Source organism: Cydia splendana, chromosome 16 (genome assembly GCF_910591565.1).
Source record: "Cydia splendana chromosome 16, ilCydSple1.2, whole genome shotgun sequence".
NCBI lineage: Eukaryota > Metazoa > Arthropoda > Insecta > Lepidoptera > Tortricidae > Cydia > Cydia splendana.
Genome location: NC_085975.1, coordinates 16,392,912 through 16,412,985, shown reverse-complemented (window position 1 = coordinate 16,412,985; position 20,074 = coordinate 16,392,912). Strand labels below are relative to the sequence as shown.

Below are 20,074 nucleotides of genomic sequence, written 5' to 3'. Positions count from 1 at the left end.
TCGCCGAATCCAACTCGGTTGGGCAGCGTTCGGGCAACTACTTAATGTCTTTTCGTCCGACATACCTCAGTGCCTCAAGACGAAAGTCTTTAATCAATGTGTGTTACCAGTGATGACTTACGGCTCCGAAACGTGGTCTTTCACTATCGGCCTCATCTCAAAACTCAAAGTCGCTCAACGAGCTATGGAGAGGGCTATGCTCGGAGTTTCTCTGCGTGATCGAATCAGAAATGAGGAGATCCGTAGACGAACTAAAGTCACCGACATAGCCCACCGGATTAGCAAGCTGAAGTGGCAATGGGCAGGCCATATTGCACGCAGAGAAGATGGCCGATGGGGTCGAAAAGTGCTCGAGTGGAGACCACGGACTAGCAAGCGCAGCGTAGGACGTCCACCCACAAGATGGTCAGACGACCTTGTTAAGGCCGCCGGAAGTCGCTGGATGCGGGTCGCTTCCAACCGGTACGAATGGAGGTCCAAGGGGGAGGCCTATGTTCAGCAGTGGACGTCTTATGGCTGAGATGATGATGATGATGAAGAATTCGTCAGAAGAACAGTTGTCAAACTGAGAATACCTATTATTGAATAAAAGTTTTGTAATAGAAAAAAAAAGAGGTTAAGCTACTGATATCATCATTACTATGTTGCTTAATAGCGCTTCTGTGTTCACTAACATCTTTATTAAAACCTCCAATTATTTTCATTAGATACTCGTCAAACGGAGAAGGGAGGGGTATTGTTTATCAGGTATACAGAGTGATTTTGTTATGTCTGACCGTACTCTGAGGTTGAATATGTAGGTCATACTGAACAACTTTTACTAGCCAACCTCTAACAGGTAAAAAAAAACAACGGGCTGCACTCCGGTAGTGCCCGCAAAAGTGAAAACTCAAAGACATTGTAACTCAAAATATTAATCAAATCAATCAAATCAAATCAATCAAAGCATTTATTTTCAGGCTACTAAGGCCCATAGATACATACCTTACAAACTAACATATATATACAATAATAAAAACTTAAATACTAAAAAATCATTTTCGTGACGCAGTTTTCTGTTGCGGCGTCACTTGCTCTGGTGTAGGATTGGTGCATTAATAACAGCGCCATCTAGTGCAAAATGTCTGCAGCACTATGTATAATTGAGGTTAACGCCATCTAGCGTTGTTTCGTCGCATTACTTGAAACCCCTAAGCACATCACTGTGAGTACTACAGTTATATTAATACCAGTTTGAGGGAAACTCAATAGATGGCATTTAAATAAAAAAAACATTGCCCACATTGACATTGTCCGTCACGCAAGCGCCCTGCGCCGCCTAAACGAAACAGCAGGCTCAGGCATAAATTTTCGCCGCGCGGTAGAAAGAGAGTGTTACGCGTTACGACTTACGCTGTCTCGAGTTTAACATTTTTTCCCCACCTCAAAAAGTGCACAGCGCCGCTAAAGAAGTTTTCACTTCAAAAATCTGCAGTCTCATACATTTCAGCGAATCAATTATTGGCTCCAGCCAGCGACGCACTTGCAATTCTTGGGCGACGGTATGGCAATTACCATAACACAATATATACCAAATTTCATCTTAATCGGTTTAAGCGAGAAGAGGTACCTACTAACAGACAGACAGAGGTACTTTTGCTACCATGCATCAGGCGATATAGGAATCTTATTACAACGGAATATGAGTGATAATCGAATTTAAACTATTGTGAGACATACTAACATTGAATAATTTTACGGTTTACGGCTAAAAACAAGTGAGTCTAAACCGTAAAATTATTCAATATGAGAAATTTTTAAGCGCCACTTGCACCATCCCACTAACCCGGGGTTAACCGGTTGAACCGTTAACCCAGTGTCTAATTGTACTGGTAACCATGGTAACTTCAGATTTAAACGGTTAACGCCGGGTTAGTGGGTTGGTGAAAGTGGCGCTAAATGATTTTTGTAATTACCCAATTCCCGAAATTACCTGAATTCACCTTCACATTGTATTCAGGATCTGGGAAATGGCTCTACATAGAAAAAATAATTTAACATCTAAAAGTACCGTTCGTGGATTCAGACTGCACCAGAATTACTGCTGTCGACTGCATTACTGCTGCAATTGTCAAAATGGATGTTGCTGCCCGTTTTTAGGGTTCCTTACCCAAAGGGTAAAAACGGGACCCTATTACTAAGACTCCACTGTCCGTCTGTCCGTCTGTCCGTCTGTCCGTCTGTCTGTCAACAGGCTGTGTCTCATGAACCGTGATAGCTAGACAGTTGAAATTTTCACAGATGATGTATTTCTGTTGCCGCTATATCAACAAATCGTCGGGTGACAAGTAAAAGTTACTAAGTACTATCAAAAAATTAAAGTAACAATGCACTTTATTACACTTGTAACACGGTTTATTGTCCAATAATTTCAATGATGTTAGTTAGTGACTTTTGCTTGTCACCCGACGAAATACTAAAAAGTACGGAACCCTCGGTGGGCGAGTCCGACTCGCACTTGTCCGAATTTTTGACACTTGCGGCAGTAATGTCGCGCGCGCTGAAATAGTGCTGCAGTAAAGTTTCAGCTTAAAGGATGACTCACGCTAGACCGGGCCGGCGCTTCGTTTTCTATGGAAAGCACCTCGTGATCACCGATCAGCCGTCATGGAAAATGACATGTCGGACGCCTAGGCCCGGGCCCGGCCCGGTCTAGCGTGAGTCATCCTTAATCCAAGCAAAATACCCGTAAATTATGTTCGTATAATGGAAAACTGTGCTTGCTGAAAAAGTCAAGCTCGTTAACATTATTTAAATAAACATTCGTTCATATTTTATACATGAATTTTAATTATGGTTAAAAATATTCTAACCTCATTAGAACGCGTCTTTAGTATGTTTACCTTATTATCATTACGGACAGAGATTTAATTACATACAACAATTAAGAAACCCTTTTAATTCCGGACCAAATGTTCTCGAGTCCTGAGAGGCTAGGGGCAGCGGAGGGCGGGTTCTCATTAACCCATATCTACTAGAGATGCACCGGATATAAGGTTACTATCCGGTATCCGTCCTATCCGGCCAATATTTTAATATCCGGCCTATCCGGCCAATATTTAAATTTCCGGCCTATCCGGCCAATATTTTAATATCCGACCGGATACCGGATAGTAACATTGCTTGATTTCGGAGTAAACAAATTGGATTTAAGAAACAGTCACGGTCATAATCGTACTTGTTTATTGTTTCAAAACAATTTAAACATTCCACTAACTTGCTGGCGCACTCATTTCGAACCTAGAAATGTGTCCACGCGAACGTTCACTAGGAAACAGGGGGCCTAGCCAAAACGCATTTCGAAAAAAGATATCGCTAACGAATCGATAAAAAATGTATGGGAATGACAGGTACCGTAGATGAGTCTGTCGAAAAATATTAACGAATACAAAAATGTTAGCCAAGTTGCAATGTTGTAACGAAACGCAAAACTTTCGTTACCGGGATTCGACATCTGTCATACATTGTCTAGCCAAGTGACACTTTTGACAAGCGTTATCGCCTCCTAGGTGTCGATATGTAGCGCGAGCTATCCCCTTGCAGATAACTTACCGAAGCACAAGAAAATACCGAATAATAGTGTTTGTAAATTAGAATTTGTAATAAAAAGCATACTTCAACATTATTGTGGGCGGCGAACAACGCGGAAGTGTCGCTTAGACGCAGGCACCGTCTGAAAAATCGCCTCTATTGAAACTTGAAACTGCTTAGGAAAGGACTGCCCTTAGCTGGTGATCTTATCATGTATGCTACGATCAAAGGATTGTGGGCCGTACGCAGCATTTCACCCAAAGGATCCAATGTGACCGAGGCGCTGAATATCTACCTATCTATAGTGACAGTGTCATGGAAAAATGGATTATGCACCCACAAATGCAACACGAAACAATGTCAGTCAATAACTTATCCCTACTATACCTACTAATAAGTATATAAAATATGTTATTAATGCTAAAATAACTAATGTGTTCCTGTTACGTCATCAAATATAAACCGATGAACGGTGTAGATTAAATTTGGTACCCATATGCGCAATGGCAAGCACTTGTTTTTCAATAGGAAAGTGAATTGAATGTGTAAAGGCAAAGGTATATAGGTAAAGGCTTTACAAATATAGATAAAGACTCGGGAACAAAAGTTCTTCACACAAATAAATGCCCTTCCCGGGAAGCAAAACCATCACCTTCATAGGCAAGGTCACTAACAACTAGCAATATTGTAGTGTCATCCCATTTTCATAAATTGATTTGAAAGGGATGAGACTACAGTGTTGCTACTTTTTAATTTCTACAATTTCTAGTCGGACTCTACAGTAAGCTCAAGAAGACTTGTGTTGTGGGTACTTAGGGTACTTAGATAACTATATATAGATGGTCAAACCAATTTGTCAGTCAGTAAGAACCAGGAAAACTATACTCATACTTATCTTTTGGGTGCTAGTACTGGTATATGACAAAGCTAGTATGATTCTCTCTGTCTTTGTTTGAAATGAGACAGTCCTTTGACAAACTATACTTAAATACATAGACAACACCCATGACTCAGGTACAAAATATCTGTGCTCATTATACAAACAAATTTCCTTACCGGGGAAGCAAACTCAGGATTATCAGCTTAACCGGCAGGGTCACTAGTCACTACCAACTAGGCCAGACGGGCTGTTGTCATACATATACATTATCAACCATATTAATGAAACTTTTTCATATTATGAAACATTGTATATGACTTCTTTTGGCAGGCGCAGATACAGTCAGCTGCAGAGAAAAGGTCCCACCCCTGCATACAAACTTCTATGTAGTGGTGGTACCTTTTCTCTGCAGCTGACTGTACCTACACACTATATAAAATTAATCATAACATGTACTTACACAAAACATTTAGTTTTTTTTTGTCATATGACTGGTAGAGAATAAGTATTATAACCAAATGTTACAGAGTTTGTTGAAAAACTAAGCATTCATTTTGTTTCAGGTGACTTGGATATTCATTGCAGCCTTGGCATATGAACCAATACTTTATGGTGCTCCAAAGTCAGGGTCAAGGGAAGAAACTATGTAACATGTACAACCACAATAATATATTGAGTGTTGTCTTACTATTTTAATACACTGTACATAATATATTAGCCTTTGTGGAATACGTGCTGGGGGCCATCGATGCGCGTAGGCAAGTCGACGCAGCCTATTTTGACTTTAAAAAGGCTTTTGATTTAGTCGACAACGACATTCTATTGCAAAAGCTTGCCCAACTAGGATTTGTGCCCCAGCTTCTGCGTTTTTTTGCGAATTACCTTGGCAGTCGATCACAGTATGTAGGACTTGCAGGTCACGAATCCCAACCATTCTATACGCGTTCTGGAGTGAGCCAAGGGAGTACTCTTGGCCCAACGTTGTTCCTCATAATGATCAACGACTTACCAAGAGTCACTGAGTATGCGAGGTGTCTCATGTTTGCCGATGACCTTAAAATATTTTTGCAGGTCGAAAATGTTAGCGACTGTGACAAATTACAGCTAGACATAAACGCTGTTGCTGAGTGGAGTAAGGCTAATCGTCTGCTTTTCAACGAAAGCAAATGTAAAGTCATTACATTCACAAGAGCCAAATCGCCGATTCACTCTTCCTACCATCTAAGTGGCGTCGAGATAGCAAGAGAGCAGGAAATACGTGACCTAGGCATAAATATGGACAGGGAACTTAATTTCCGTTCGCATATAACTGCCATCTGTAAGCGTGCAACTAAAACTTTGGGTTTCATAATGAGAATCAGCTCCCAGTTTAAAAGTAGACTCATACCCAAAGTTTTGTACAATGCTTACGTACGTAGCCTATTGGAATTCGGGTCCACGGTATGGGATCCAAGTGAGAAAAAGTACACTCTGATGTTAGAGAGGATCCAAAGGAAATTTGCGAGATTTCTCTACAAGAGGCAGTACGGGTACTATCCCTTTCTGTTTCCCTCTCTTTTCGTGACAGGGATGGTGGGTTTAGATACACTCGAGTTACGGCGCAAACTCCTACTTGCGGTGCACTACTACCAACTGCTCAATAATAAGGTCGACAATCCAACTGTCTTAGAGCGCATCGGTTTGTTTGTACCGCAGGCGCGACTGATCGCGGAAGACACTGGTGAGGGTGGGGTGCGTAGACGAAGGCCTCTGTTCGCGCGCGGTGCGATTCGTACTCGTCGGGCCCAGAACGCTCCCACTGCTAGAGCTCTGGCACTTTTTAATGACTTTTTTAACATCAAACATGATGCTGACGTATACTACGATAGTGTCGGTGTCTTCACTAGAAAATTCTTAAATTATATTAATGTGTATTTGAAGAATGAATAATGGAATTTTCGTATATATTATGTATATATGTGTGTAAGTTTAAGTTTGACATCCTACCCTCTGTTGCATTTAATTTAATTTATGTGTACCTAATGTAATGTTTGTGATTTAACCTGACCGTATTTGATTGTTTATGTTTTGTTTTAATGTTTTAATCTCTAGACTGTGTTTGAATCTGATTGTATGTATTGTCCCTACTGTATAAGCGTTTTGGCATCATTAGCTGTAAGTTTATGCATGTGATTTAAAATAAAGAAATAAATATGTACAAACAAGAAAAGAATGCTTGGCTACTGATTTCATGCTGCTGGCAAAAAATACCTGCTGCATCTTTCATTAATAGATTTTCAATAAAATAAATTAACTTTTTAACCCAATCATTGTGTCATTTATTTATGGTGGTTACCACCTTAACTTTTGGTATGCTTAGGAGCAGATCTGCTCCCATGTACTTACCTATATTCAACTTTAAAAAATGCATTAATTTTTTAAAGTTGTCTTTGTAAAACGACCGGTCTGGCCTAGTGAGTAGTGACCCTGCCTGCTAAGCCGATGGTCCTGGGTTCGAATCCCAGTAAGGGCATTTATTTGTGTGATGAACACTAATATTTGTTCCTGAGTTATGGGTGTTTTCTATGTATATAAGTTTGTATTTGTCTATATAAGTATGTGTATCGTCGCCTAGCACCCATAGTACAAGCTTTGGTTAGTTTGGGGCTAGGTTGATCTGTGTAAGATGTCCCCAATATTTATTTATTTATTTATTTTATTTTATTCAATTATGATTGATATATAAATTACAAATTTTTGACAGGAGCATACAAAAGGTTAAATATGAACAGCCAGTAGCTTAGCGGGTGAGATTACCTTCCCAAATTTCCATTGACTATAAATAATAAAGATGTGTTTAATTCATTTTTAACGCCTCACTCACTTAGGTATTTCTATTACTGAGTAAACAAAAATCAAAGACAGGTAGGTAATAAAAAAATAATATTAAGTAACAATATGATTTATTAGTTTTATCTAATGCATCTTCTTAGTCGGCGTCTTCATTGCTGAAGGTCGTGTCTAGTTTGAAGAGTTTCCTGCGCGATGTACCATGCTTTTCCAAGTGTTCCTGTCCTCGGCGATCTTAATAGATAAATCTAATGCATAACATCTATGTATTCAATGTCTGCTTGACTTTTGTTAATTTCGAAAATGTTTGAAGTTTTACTTCATAGAGTAAATGAATTCACTGAGGTTACACTGATTCGGGCAAACCTGTCCACAATTTCACTTCACGGTTTGAATCAATACTAACGCTTAAAGTATTGTCTCTTCTGGTCAAGTAAGCCAGCAGTGCACGTCCTTAGCACTGGTAACTGCCATGAAGGCGTCATTGCAGCGGCAGCTCTGACTGTACGTGCCAACTTGGCGAAGACTTCTCAGCGTGGAAGAAGAGCCCGCGGAGCCGCTCTTGCCCGCTCTGGCTGCGTCGCCGCCTTGGTTGGGGCTGCGGGGACGACGGCTGTCTGAAATTGTTAAACTTTAGGTCAAAATTATATGCAATTAACAACGCACTCTTCATATATTACACTATATAGAGTTATTTTATCACGAAATTGTGATAAACTAAGTTAAACAAATACCAACATATTTAATTTGCTTACCGATAAAACAATTATTTTCTCCAAAATTAGATTCGCTGTTCACTTGACACTCTTGACAGCTGACAGATGATGTTTCTTGACGGTTTTGAACGAGAACCACAGACAAAAACTAATTTTTACCGACTTGGCGCATAGAATGAGCAAAACTAAAAAGATTACCTCTTGGCTAGGTTATTATAAACATTATCGACCAGTCGCTCGCGAACGTAGAGATCGAATCGATAAGGAGCGAATGTAATTTGGCTACGGGCCCAGGTCAAACCTACACAATGCGCACCTAAAAAACCGAAATGTGGGTATAGTTCCGCTGGCTAATTATTCGGCGGCCGGATACCGAATATTCGGCCGATGGTCAGGCCGAATATCCGGTATCCGGTATCCGGCCAAACTATCCGTTGCATCTCTAATATCTACCCCATGAAGGTCAGGCGTCGTGAACCTTTTGCGTTACATGAAAATATCAGGATTTCAAGATTAAAGTTTTATATAAAATGCTGGAACACTGGATATTTTTTGTTTGTAAATATATCAACCTGTTCGGATTTTAATATTGGAGTACGCGCAAATGTTGTTCAATTTTTCTCGTTCTGTTTTTGTATGAGTGTTGTAAATTTATCCAGTATTTTTTATTTATTTGTACAACGCGTTAGGTAAATAATGGAATTGTAAACTGGTGATAAAACGCTGGTCTATTAAAAATACAATTAAAGTTAGTGAGTGCCACTTTTCAGAAATATTTGGATTGGTTTTTTGTTGATTTTGCCCAGAGGCTGTTAGTTAAGAGTAACCGGTCTTAGTTAAGAGTAACTAAATAACACAAATAAAAAATATTATTTTTATAAATATTTATTTACCTACTGTATCTTATTCTTATCTTATCCCTTATCAAAACCAAAACATAACGAAATTTTTCGTAAAATCAACAAATCAACAGCAATGGAAACAGCTCACTTTGTATGAAAATTTACTGTTTTTACAAAAAAAGTTGCAACAACATTATATTTTTCCTAAAAGTTTCACGCATTTAAAACAAGACATAAAAAAGGTAGTTTTCTAGAACATTCAGTAACTTACATACATATAGAATTTGAAATTCCTTCATACCTATATTATACGATCGGTAGGAAAATCTCTTTTTCATACATGATAAATGTGGGAAGTACACATAATAACAACCCGTAGAACTATAATTATACAAGGAAATATATATAGTCATACAACCTGATCCGTACTTTAAGATACGTCAAAAATTTGCTAACGATACGGTATGGATCGGATATGTTAGTGTCAAAAGTGACACATACTTTCGATCCATGTCGTATCTTTAGCAAATTTTTCACGTATCTTAAAGTGCGAATCAGGCCGTTTTTGTTCGTGATAGTAAGCTGCGAAACATAATTTTGCGGGTGCTTTAATGAAACGCGCCGGCAATGAAATTTCATACAACATTGTAGCCCCGCGCCCCACTTCTTATGTTACCACGCCGTTTTCTATAGACAGATCATTCTTTAGAAAACGAAGTGTCGGACACCTCGGCCCAGACTCGGACCTTAGTCATTATTAATGCGCGGTGGATCATCAACTATCATCATCATTGACCACGATATCTATAGCAGATGATTGTTGCAGCGTCGGGTAAAATCGTGTTGCGGGAGGTTGATTACAACGTCTGCGATGACTGAAGAGTCCAATATCAGAGCGGCATCTTCTATCACTTCACAGCAATCATAATCATGACGAGAGTCCAAGGGAGGTCTAGCAGCGCGGACTCTTTTCTGCCTAAGGTTCTAACTTAAATCTAAACTTTGGTTATAATATCCTTTCCCTTCGTATCTTCCGTCTCAGCTTCCTGTCTGGGCCTGTTCTTTCTGGGCGGGGACATGATGGTCTTAGTGACCGTGGCCAGGGGCGACTCCACTGTCACCCAAAGCAGCGCGCCACAGGAGAACGCGAGGAATATTGTGGCGGCTAGCAGCACCATCTGTGGGGAAAAACATTAATCATCAGATAAAACGTTCACGTTCTAAAGATTCACATTTGTCTATGTATAGTGTGTTCGGGCATTCTCGGCTCAGCATCGCTGAGAGCAATTATTAGGATTGGCACAACTTGACGTCCCTTTACGTGTACGTACACAGATAATATAATACCCTGAATTTTGACAACCCTAAATAGCCGAAAGGGATAGTACCATACATAAGAAAGGGACCGCATGATTCGTCGCTGAATCGCTGTCAAGCCTCGGTTTTGTACGAAGTTTCCTTTCTGTACGGTAGTAGGTACTGTTAGTTATTCTGTGGTGTCGTCACAGAATGCAATATGAATTTCATATATTAATACTGTTGCAGCACAATTACTTCATATCATATCATATCATATTTATTTATTGCTTAGTAGGAAGCAAAGTACTCTACGCTCTAGTCAGTGAAGTACGTACTATGTTGAGTCAAACATGTAAGAAGGCAGTCTCTGCGAGCCAACCAGACCGCGCTGGAACAACGAGTGTAGCAGGAAGCCGGCGTATCATCGCGACCCATCCACGTGAGGCCGCACCAAATCCAGTCACCATGGCCAAAGTCGGCTAGGATACCATGAAATAGTCAATAGTCTGTGAAGTACGTACTATGTTGTAGTCAGACATGTAAGAAGGCAGTCTCTGCGAGCCAACCAGACCGCGCTGGAACAACGAGTGTAGCAGGAAACCGGCATATCATCGCGACCCATCCACGTGAAGCCGCACCAAATCCAGTCACCATGGCCAAAGTCGACTAGGATAGTATGAAGTAGTCAATAGTCTGTGAAGTACGTACTATGTAGTAGTCGGACATGTAAGAAGGCAGTCTCTGCGAGCCAACCAGACCGCGCTGGAACAACGAGTGTAGCAGGAAGCCGGCGTATCATCGCGACCCATCCACGTGAGGCCGCACCAAATCCAGTCACCATGGCCTCAGTCGACTAGGATAGTATGAAGTAGTCAATAGTCTGTGAAGTACGTACTATGTAGTAGTCGGACAAATAAGAAGGCAGTCTCTGTGACCCAACCAGCCCGCGCTGGAACAACGAATGTAGCAGGAAGCCGGCGTATGACGCGCGACCCATCCCCGTGAAGCCGCACCAAATCCAGTCACCATGCCCAAAGTCGGCTAGGATAGCATGAAGTAGTCAATAGTCTGTGAAGTACGTACAATGTTGTAGTCGGACATGTAAGAAGGCAGTCTCTGCGAGCCAACCAGACCGCGCTGGAACAACGAGTGCAGCAAGAAGCCGCCGTATGACACACGACCCATCCACGTGAAGCCGCGCCACTCCAGGATGCTGCGATACACGGCTGGAACAAGCATCAAATTATAAAACATGTGTTCAAGTCAGGTGAATATCTTTACAGGAGTTAAAATGCAGTGAATTCAGAACGCAGCTGGCTGAGCACTGAGCCGTGCGTGCCCGAGATCGCATTCAATATCATTGTTATTGAATTATTGTTTTTACCATGGTATAATAATATACTCCGCCTGGTACTCCATTCCCGTCTTTTCTAGGTCACCTAACTTACACGGGCCTACGTCATCATGCGACAGCGCTATATGATAATATGCGATAGCGCTATATATAGCGGCCATGTTGTTGTGACGTAGGCCCGTGTCACTCTGGGAATGGAAGACCATGTTTTATTAGACTATGGTTTTTACCAAAAAAAGTAATCGATGAGTTCGAAGAAAATGCGTAATGTTAGATAATTACGCATTTTTAGAAGCAATTTTATGTTAATAGCTGTGCAAAAATAGTTACAAATTTTTGATGGTGGTGGTTCGAATATGCGACCATTAATAGTTCACTGTCCTAAATCAGATGCAAATTTTAAGAATCATTCTATATTGTTGTGTCCAGGATGCCTCTCTGATGTGTGCATATTAAAATAAAAGCTAATTAAACACAAAGTGAAATAAAACTATTTAGACGGTTTTTTTTTTTTACTTATATTTTGAGCAAGTTTATTTTTAATAACAACAAAATACTTTTTATTATACCAAGCGTCTTAACACATGTAAATACCTATAAGATTAATTTGTAAGGTTCGATAAAAATAATACAGTATAATGAGTAACATAAAAAGATTAAAAACTAAATTTAAAAACTAAAATTAAAAACTACCTAAAATTAAAAACTAAACTAAATAAATCTAAAAAAGGCCGCCGCGGCATTGTGCCAAAGATGCTGGCAGCATTCCCTCGCTGAATGGCAATACTAATGCGTTGCGAGAGAAAGCTGCCAGCTCTCTGGTCACCGGTGGTATCGGCCAGCTTTTTCGGCAGTTCTTTAAAAAGAACATGAGCGCTTGGACCCCACGGCCCCAGTGTCTCGACACCGAATGCCACAAAATGGTATTGGGGGCCGAGACCTTGATACTTTGAAAACTTTTTGTTTTCAGCCGCCTCGGCAGCCGCCCCAGCCCTGGTCGAAGTTCTTGGTAGATGGGACGGTGCCAGTGTATCGACGCATGTGGCGTCCCAGACTAGCATCCCGACTCGACGTTTCGAAACCTTTATAGCGGTCTTGGTCGGGTCGGCGGGTGACTGAGGAAAATAGGAACTGGGACTTGGGATTTAGAAATTTATTGTACTTACTTTCAACCTTAAAGATGCAGGCAAAGATCATAAAGATGATTACACACTGGAACAGGGGCTTGTGGATGGCGCCATAGATGATCTTCAGGAGGGTCGAGGGTTCGAAGCCGTCCATGTAGAAGATACCACCGGACAAGATGGTGCCAACGCCGACGGGGAACATCAGCCACATGATCCAGGGGTATTTCTGAAAGGTGTAAAAGATTCAAAGAAATATGTGCCTTATAGGCCAAGCAATAAGAAGGTATAGAGGGAAATGCTAGGAACACAATTTTTGACTCCGTAACTTTGTTTGGACTAGTTAGGAGGTGAACATATCAAAAGTCCCCGGCCGTAGCCTTTGAGCCAGGGGGGAGAGAGGGGTAAGAAGGTCCCATTTTTCGGTTTTTCACTTATATCTTGGACACTTTGCGTCTTAGCGACACGCGACATGACTACTTAGACAAACCGAAAGCTGATTAAATTTGCTACAAGTTCAATTTAGTCAAGTTCTTGAAAAATTGTGTCCCTAGCATTTCCCTTTACAACTTTTTTTGAGCATTCGTTGCCTGACCTATAACTAGATAAGTCATCTAGTTATAGCTTAGAGGATATAACCAACGGAGACGCCATGTCTACAATTTTCGGTACAAAATAGTCTGCCGTTTTTTGCGGGGGAGGGGCACATCAAATGTATAGGTACGTCATGTCAGATAAACGTCAGTCCATACATATGGTTGACAAGTTGTTGACCATTGGCCGCCTATTTTCGACAGAGGGGAACGCCTGTTAATGGCGGCTCCATTGTTAATTACTCCGAGAGTTATAGGTCCTGGATATCACGACGGCATCAGATCTTGACGTTAACTGTAAAGTACCCTTTACATAACGAATCGAATAGGTAACTATCCACCAGGCCCCAATTTCACCACAGTGACAGGTGCGACAATTGTAAAATCAGTGTTGCTGACGTCACAGGCATCCATGGGCTACGGTTACCACTTACCATCGGGCGGGCCGTATTCCTGTTTGCCACCATCATTGTATTATTTAAAAAAACTTTATTATATCGGAAAAAAACAGATATTTCTTTTGCGAAGTTTCTGACAATTGTCAAGATTTAGAAGAATTGTAGGTAATTCTTGACAGGTAATGAGGTATATGTCGGAATTTCGTGACAATTGTAATGTTTCTTGTGACAATTGTCATAAACTTAGCAAGAGAAATATCTGTTTATTTCCGATATAATAAAGTTTTTTTTAATAAAACAATGATGGTGGCAAACAGGAATACGGCCCGCCCGATGCTAAGCGGTAACCGTAGCCCATGGATGCCTGTGACGTCAGCAACAGTGATGTTTTACAATTGTCGCACCTGTCACCGTGGTGAAATTGGAGCCAGGTGTGTGTATGTTTCCTGTGGCCACTTTTGTGCAACTAACCTGCAGCTTCTGAGACACGCTCTTTTCGTTCTTGAGCAAGTTGTAGGCGAGGAGTCCACCCGCGATACCCAGTGCGTATGTGGACATATTCGTGTGTCCGCCCACGAACATGATACGGAATGTGTCGTTGAACCGGAAGAGGGTGCGGTATGTTCTGCAAGAAGGATGTTTTGTAAAGGACAGTTTGGTGGTGGAAGTATTCGCGGATAAGTCTCGGTAGCTCAGATGCAGGGCGATGGGCTAGTGATCCAAAGTCGCGAGTTCGAGTCTCACCCGAGACAGTGAGTTTTTCCAATTTTCCTGTATTTCTAAATAATTAGGTTACATTGTTGTATCACAGAGTTCCTATGGCCACCTGTGTCCATCATCATCAGATGACTCACGCTAGGCCGGGGCCGGGCCGGAGCTTCCGGCGCTTCGTTTTCTATGGAAAGCACCACGACGTGATCACCCGTCATAAGAAATGACATGTCGGATGCCTCGGCCTGGGCACAGCCCGTTCTACTGTAAGTCATCCTTGTGGCATTGTCACTCAATTGAAATATGTATGTGAAGTTTTAGCTCAATCGAATAATAAGAAGTGGGTTTACGGGTAAATAAGCTTGCAAGATTTAACCCGAACATAAATAAAAGCTTGTAAAAAGAATTTAAATTAAAAGGCAAAGTTTCGCTAGAACTGAAAAAAACCTTACTCAGGCGATAGATGCACCACAGCCCCTAAGTTCTGGTAGTACAGATGCGCGGCGGGGATTGCCAGCGAAACGATCAGCATGACGGTCAGCGCGATAATCTGCGCACGCGGCTTCCTGAATAGGATGCAGACGAGCAGGCCCAAACCGAAGAGTTGCGTGTCTGCTGCCAGGTACCTGCAATCAGTTCGTCAATTTAAGAATAAGAATTAGACCAACAGAACATAAATAAATATTTGTGCTAAAAGATCCTCACTCAGCTTGTTGTACCCCACGCAACGTGACGCTGATTTTCAGTGAGGCCTGGTAAAAGACTAAAACTGACACTAGAATTAAAACTAACTAATTACAGTTTGGCCAACATTCAACAATGATAGAGGAGAATAGGCAGAGTGAATCATATTTATCCCCGAAAAATATAAACACATTAAGATTCTCACGACAATTAAGATATTCACCCAATTTGAAACGCAGAATGGACTATACCTATTCCCCTGCAGTCATTTTTGCAGATTTGATTTTGGAACATTCTTTAATTCGTTTAATTCTCTAGTTCGTTCCGCCTACCCCGACATCACGAAAAATTCTTCTTCTTAAAAATATCAAATCTTGAAAAAATATGTTAATATTTTTTTGTCACCTGACGAATTTACCTCTGCCTTTTCCATTTTTTACAATCTTGAAAAAGGTAACTCACCAGCTCTGCGGGAAGCAATGCGAGTCATCGTAGATGTAATTGTTGATGTACAGCAAGTGCGCCCACCAGTACTGGTTGCAGGCGACGGCCTCGCTGGTCACCACGTGGGGCCACAGGGGCCCGTCACCCAGGTGCCTCATCAGGGTCATCACGGTGAACATGACCAGGGCATAGACTGGAGTTAATCTGGAAGTTAAGTTGAGAGTTTTAGATACATATCAAAAAGTTTTACAGGCAAGTATTTAAGATCAGTTTATAGATCGGCTTGACTCCTTAGCGCTGATAGAGATGCTCAGAGGAATGAAAACAAACAAACATTTATTCGCAGAAAAAGGGTAAAGATTACATGTGTTAGTGTAAAAATAAAATATGTGTCACCTTTTTCAACTGTTTTAAACAGTATGCAAATATTATAGAGGATACATATTAACTTAGCATTTAAGTTCTTAACCCATGATTCGGACTAATCCCTGTTGCTTCTTTTCGACATCGCTCTACAGCAGGGCTCTCCAAACCCCGGCCTGCGGGCCAAATCCGGCCCGCGAAGCGTTCCAATCCGGCCCGCCGACAGCGGTCCAATCCGGCCCGCGGGAGCCAGGCTCCAGGTGTTCAGCCCTAACAGCAGCAACCCCAGATACACCCACCCCCCCTCGGCGCCGATGGTGGCCCGCGCGAAAATTCTGAGGCGCAATATGGCCCTCAGGTAAAAAAGTTTGGAGACCCCTGCTCTACAGGACAAAATTTCCATTTTCACCACTTAAAGATGGTTGTGGCAGTCCTCAACTCGTTTCTGCAGAAACTTCCTGCCTCGTAGTGCTAAATTGTTGCCCACTGTAATTCCGAACAGATACGACCTTCAAACTTTCAAGAAAATAGCGTGCTTCAAGTGTCCATGGGCAACGGTAATAGCTTGCTAACAGGCGATTGGTGTGCCTGTTTGCCTCCTACATCATAAAAAAGATAGATCTGGCACGCTCAACTCATATACATATATCTACATAAGTACCACTACCACCAGTTTTGACATTGACATATTCACTACTTTCTATGCATCTCGCTCGTACTCGCATATTAGTGCAAGCGAGATGTGTAGAAAGTAATGTACGTAGACGCGAGCTAATATGTCAATGTCAAAACTGGTGGTAGCCGTAAAGTTGTCTAAAAATAAATGACATTTGAGTTTTACCTCAGCCATCGCATCAGCATGCCCTTAGGCCAGTCCCACAGACTGACTCGGTGCTTCTCGGCATGAAGGTCGAAGTTGAACGCTAGCAGGAATCCGGGCATCAACTGTTTGCTTTCCTGTCAACCCTACTAACTTCCTTGGCTTACCTCAGCCACCGCATGAGCATGCCCTTAGGCCAGTCCCACAGACTGACTCGGCGCTTCTCGGCATGAAGCTCGAAGTTAAACGCCAACAGGAATTCGGACATCAACTGTTTGCTTTCCTGTCAACCCTACTAACTTCCTTGACTTACCTCAGCCACCGCATCAGCACGCCCTTGGGCCAGTTCCACAGGGTAACTCGGTGTTTCCCTGCATGTAGCTCGAAGTTTAATGCAGCAAGAACCAGGACACTAGTCAACTATCCTATTTGACTATGACCTAACCTCAGCCATCGCATCAGCATGCCTTTAGGCCAGTCCCACAGACTGACTCGGTGCTTCTCGGCGTGAAGCTCGAAGTTGAACGCCAGTAGGAATCCGGACATTACGAAGAACGTGTACGTCACCAGGTTACCGTTGAACAAGATGTATTTTGCAGGATCATCGTATGACTGAAACAGGACATAATACCGTGAGTTATATGTATTTTTGTCAAGAAATAAAAGCGTAACAGAAAATAATAATATTGTCACACCCTCGCTAGACAAAGAATGAAGGACTTTGGAGCAGGATACCTATCAGTAACCAAAATACTTCAAAACGCTACCCATGAGCTCCATCATCCGGCACATGGATATGGTGGGAAAGGCTCTTAAGTAGTTGACGGATCTTTTCTAGGGGGTAATTGCACAAAAGATCCCTATGGGTCGAAGTGTATCCGTAAGGGCCCCCGAAAACAATAAGATAAGATAAGAAAAGCTTATTGTTGGATTAATTACATGCACTTACCGTTTCGATGTAGTAGGGATTCTTGAGGTAGGTGTATGCCAGTACCAGGGCCGTGTGGGAGAAAAACACGCAAATCATCGTCATCGCCCTGCCGACAAAATAAGTAGGTACCATCACGCTCCGCGATTGGTGCGCCATTTAGGTTCCTAGCTAAAATGGTTGTGCAATACTTACGCTGTAGAATTTCCAATTTAGCAAGAACCCTAAATAGCATAACAATGCCGTGTGGTGACTGTACATTCATAACAATCAAAATGGGAGACATAGGACTCGAATTCGCGACTGATTCCTTTAATACTAGGAGTACATCAAACCTAGAACCTTAATTCTGCATCCTTCCAGTCACCTGACTATATCAGCACTGATCATATCAGCCCTTTATCGTCCACTGCTGAGCATAAGCTTCTACTTTATTGGCAGACTGTGTATAGAAGATGACATTTATACTAGAACATTGTCCTAACAGTTTGTCCCGGTCCTGAGCTAATCTCAAGTGACCCGCAATTTCCCGAATGTCGTCCATCCAACGAGCCAAAGGCGTGGCGGCTAAACGCTCCTTTCATCCGAAAGCGGCCACCAGTCTGTTAACATTTTGGTCCACCTGCCATCACTCTGCCGCCCAACTCCATTTTAGTTCGGTAATGAGTGTAATGACGTAATCAAATCCAATCATTTGATATTTACTAGCCGCTTTTCGGTGAAGGAATACATCGTGAGGAAACCGGACAAATCCTAATAAGGCCTAGTTTCCCCTCTGGGTTGGAAGGTCAGATGGTAATCGCTTTCATAAAAACTAGTGCCTACGTCAATTCTTGGGATTAGTTGTCAAACGGACCCCAGGCAGTCATGAGCCGTGGCAAAATGCCGGGATAACGCGAGGAAGATGATGAATGACGTAATCCAAGTCTTACACCTTGATGCGGTGTCGAATCTCGATATTCGTCACTCGATCTCAAAACTTGATGCCGATACTCGGCTTGTATGCACAGCCTCCTTAGGAAGCGTAATACGTGTATAGAGATGAGAGAGTACTTACCTCAGACCGTTGAAAATCTTGAGCCTGTTGAGCCTAGGCTCGGGGCCCTTTCCGCTGGGCGCCACCAGCTTACGCCAGTTTTTGCGCAAGGAAAACGCCATTAAGTACGGGTTCCCTGTAAACCGACAAAACTAGAATTATTTGCGGTAAAGAAGTAGTCTTTACACTTTCAAAGATCAGCTTTGTGCAACAAGCAAATGGAATCAAGAAACACCCTAGAAACAATAGCTAGGTGAGATGGTTTTAACAATTTTAACTCAGATGACCCCTACTTCCAGCGATGTAGTCGCTGACCACGGGATTCTAATGTTTCAATTCTGTGGGATATATCAAAAGTTAATAAGCGCCACTTGCACCATCCCACTAACCCAGGGTTAGCCGGTTAAACCTGGAGCCGTAACCCCGAAGGGGAAGAAATTCTCCGGACGTGTACGGCTGCTGATCTAGCCGTCGTGAACACGTTTTTCAAAAAGAAATCCGAGCATCTGATCACCTACAGGAGCGGGAGGAGCGCCACTCAGATCGACTACTTTCTCACTCGGAGAGACTATATCGTCAAGCCCCGAGGCACATACCGGGAGCAGTGCCGCCCCCAAACCCGGTGGTGGCTGCTTGAAGGATCCAAGTCCCATGAGTTTGCTGCCGCTGTCAACGACCTCAGTGTTGTGACGGATGGCCATTCCGTACAGCAAATCTGGGATAGAACTCAGGCAGCCATCACACGGGCGGCGAAGGCGGTGCAGGGGGTGTCTAAAGGGGGTCGCAGGCTTGACAAGGAGACTTGGTGGTGGGACGCCACAGTCCAGAGGGAGACTAGGGAGAAAAAAGCCCTCTTTAAAAAGTGGCAAGCGTCCAGTAATCCTGAAGACCACGCGGCATACAGGGCTGCCAAACGTGCCACTAAACAAGCTGTAGCCAGAGCCAGACATAACCACTTGCGTCCTCTGTACGATAAGTTGGAGACGTCTGAGGGGCAGAAGTTCATTTATAAGTTGGCACGATCGAGGGTCAAAGCGGCGCAGGACATCTCCAAGTGCCGCTGCGTAAATGACCCTCACGGTAACCTGCTATGCGAGGATCGCGCGGTAAAGGAGAGATGGCGCTCTTACTTCCACAACCTGCTGAATAACCAGCACAAAGAGGTGCAACCTCCGGATCTCCCTCCGAATCAAGGACTAGTGCCACCGATAACGCCGGAGGAAGTCGAGGCGGCTCTTCGCCGCATGAAGAATCGGAAAGCTGTCGGAGCCGACGGAATCGCTATAGAGGCGTGGAAGTCGATGGGCTCTCAGGGTGTGAGCATACTCACTGATATTTATAACCGCATACTCCTCACCGGGAAGATACCCAACCAGTGGAGGCTGAGTATCATTACTCCAGTATTCAAAGGTAAGGGCTCGGTGCGGGAGTGTAGCAAGTATCGCGGTATAAAGGTTATGTCTCACACCATGAAGCTCTTTGA

The 20,074-nt window shown here is 42.6% G+C and overlaps 2 protein-coding genes across 2 annotated transcripts in view; both read right to left on the bottom strand.

Moving 5' to 3' along the window:
• Positions 1–11,174: 11,174 nt before the first annotated feature.
• On the bottom strand, positions 11,175–16,749 carry LOC134798032 (nose resistant to fluoxetine protein 6-like). Its single transcript, XM_063770362.1, has 6 exons — positions 16,649–16,749; positions 15,463–15,648; positions 14,769–14,942; positions 14,077–14,230; positions 12,657–12,843; positions 11,175–11,362 (listed from the first exon to the last, which is right to left on the bottom strand). Exons 1-6 carry the CDS (start codon positions 16,747–16,749, stop codon positions 11,178–11,180), a joined length of 987 nt encoding a protein of 328 aa, XP_063626432.1. The 3' UTR covers positions 11,175–11,177.
• A 298-nt stretch (positions 16,750–17,047) lies between these two features.
• LOC134798030 (uncharacterized) overlaps positions 17,048–20,074 on the bottom strand; it is a 146,314-nt gene continuing 143,287 nt past the window's right edge. The window contains exons 6-8 of the mRNA XM_063770361.1: positions 18,613–18,727; positions 17,577–17,664; positions 17,048–17,239 (exon numbers count right to left, since the gene is read on the bottom strand). Coding sequence (XP_063626431.1) covers positions 17,048–17,239; positions 17,577–17,664; positions 18,613–18,727 — 395 coding nt within the window. The remainder of the gene's footprint in view (positions 17,240–17,576; positions 17,665–18,612; positions 18,728–20,074) is intronic.

What these genes read in the sequence shown, in the direction of transcription:
- LOC134798032 (XM_063770362.1), bottom strand. Translation starts at nt 16,749, where the DNA reads ATGCCCGGATTCCTGCTAGCGTTCAACTTCGACCTTCATGCCGAGAAG. An exon ending in ATGCTGATGCGATGGCTGAG is followed by an intron (nt 15,649 to 16,648) that starts GTAAAACTCAAA and finishes CTTAACTTCCAG; the next exon opens with ATTAACTCCAGTCTATGCCC. An exon ending in CATTGCTTCCCGCAGAGCTG is followed by an intron (nt 14,943 to 15,462) that starts GTGAGTTACCTT and finishes AACTGATTGCAG; the next exon opens with GTACCTGGCAGCAGACACGC.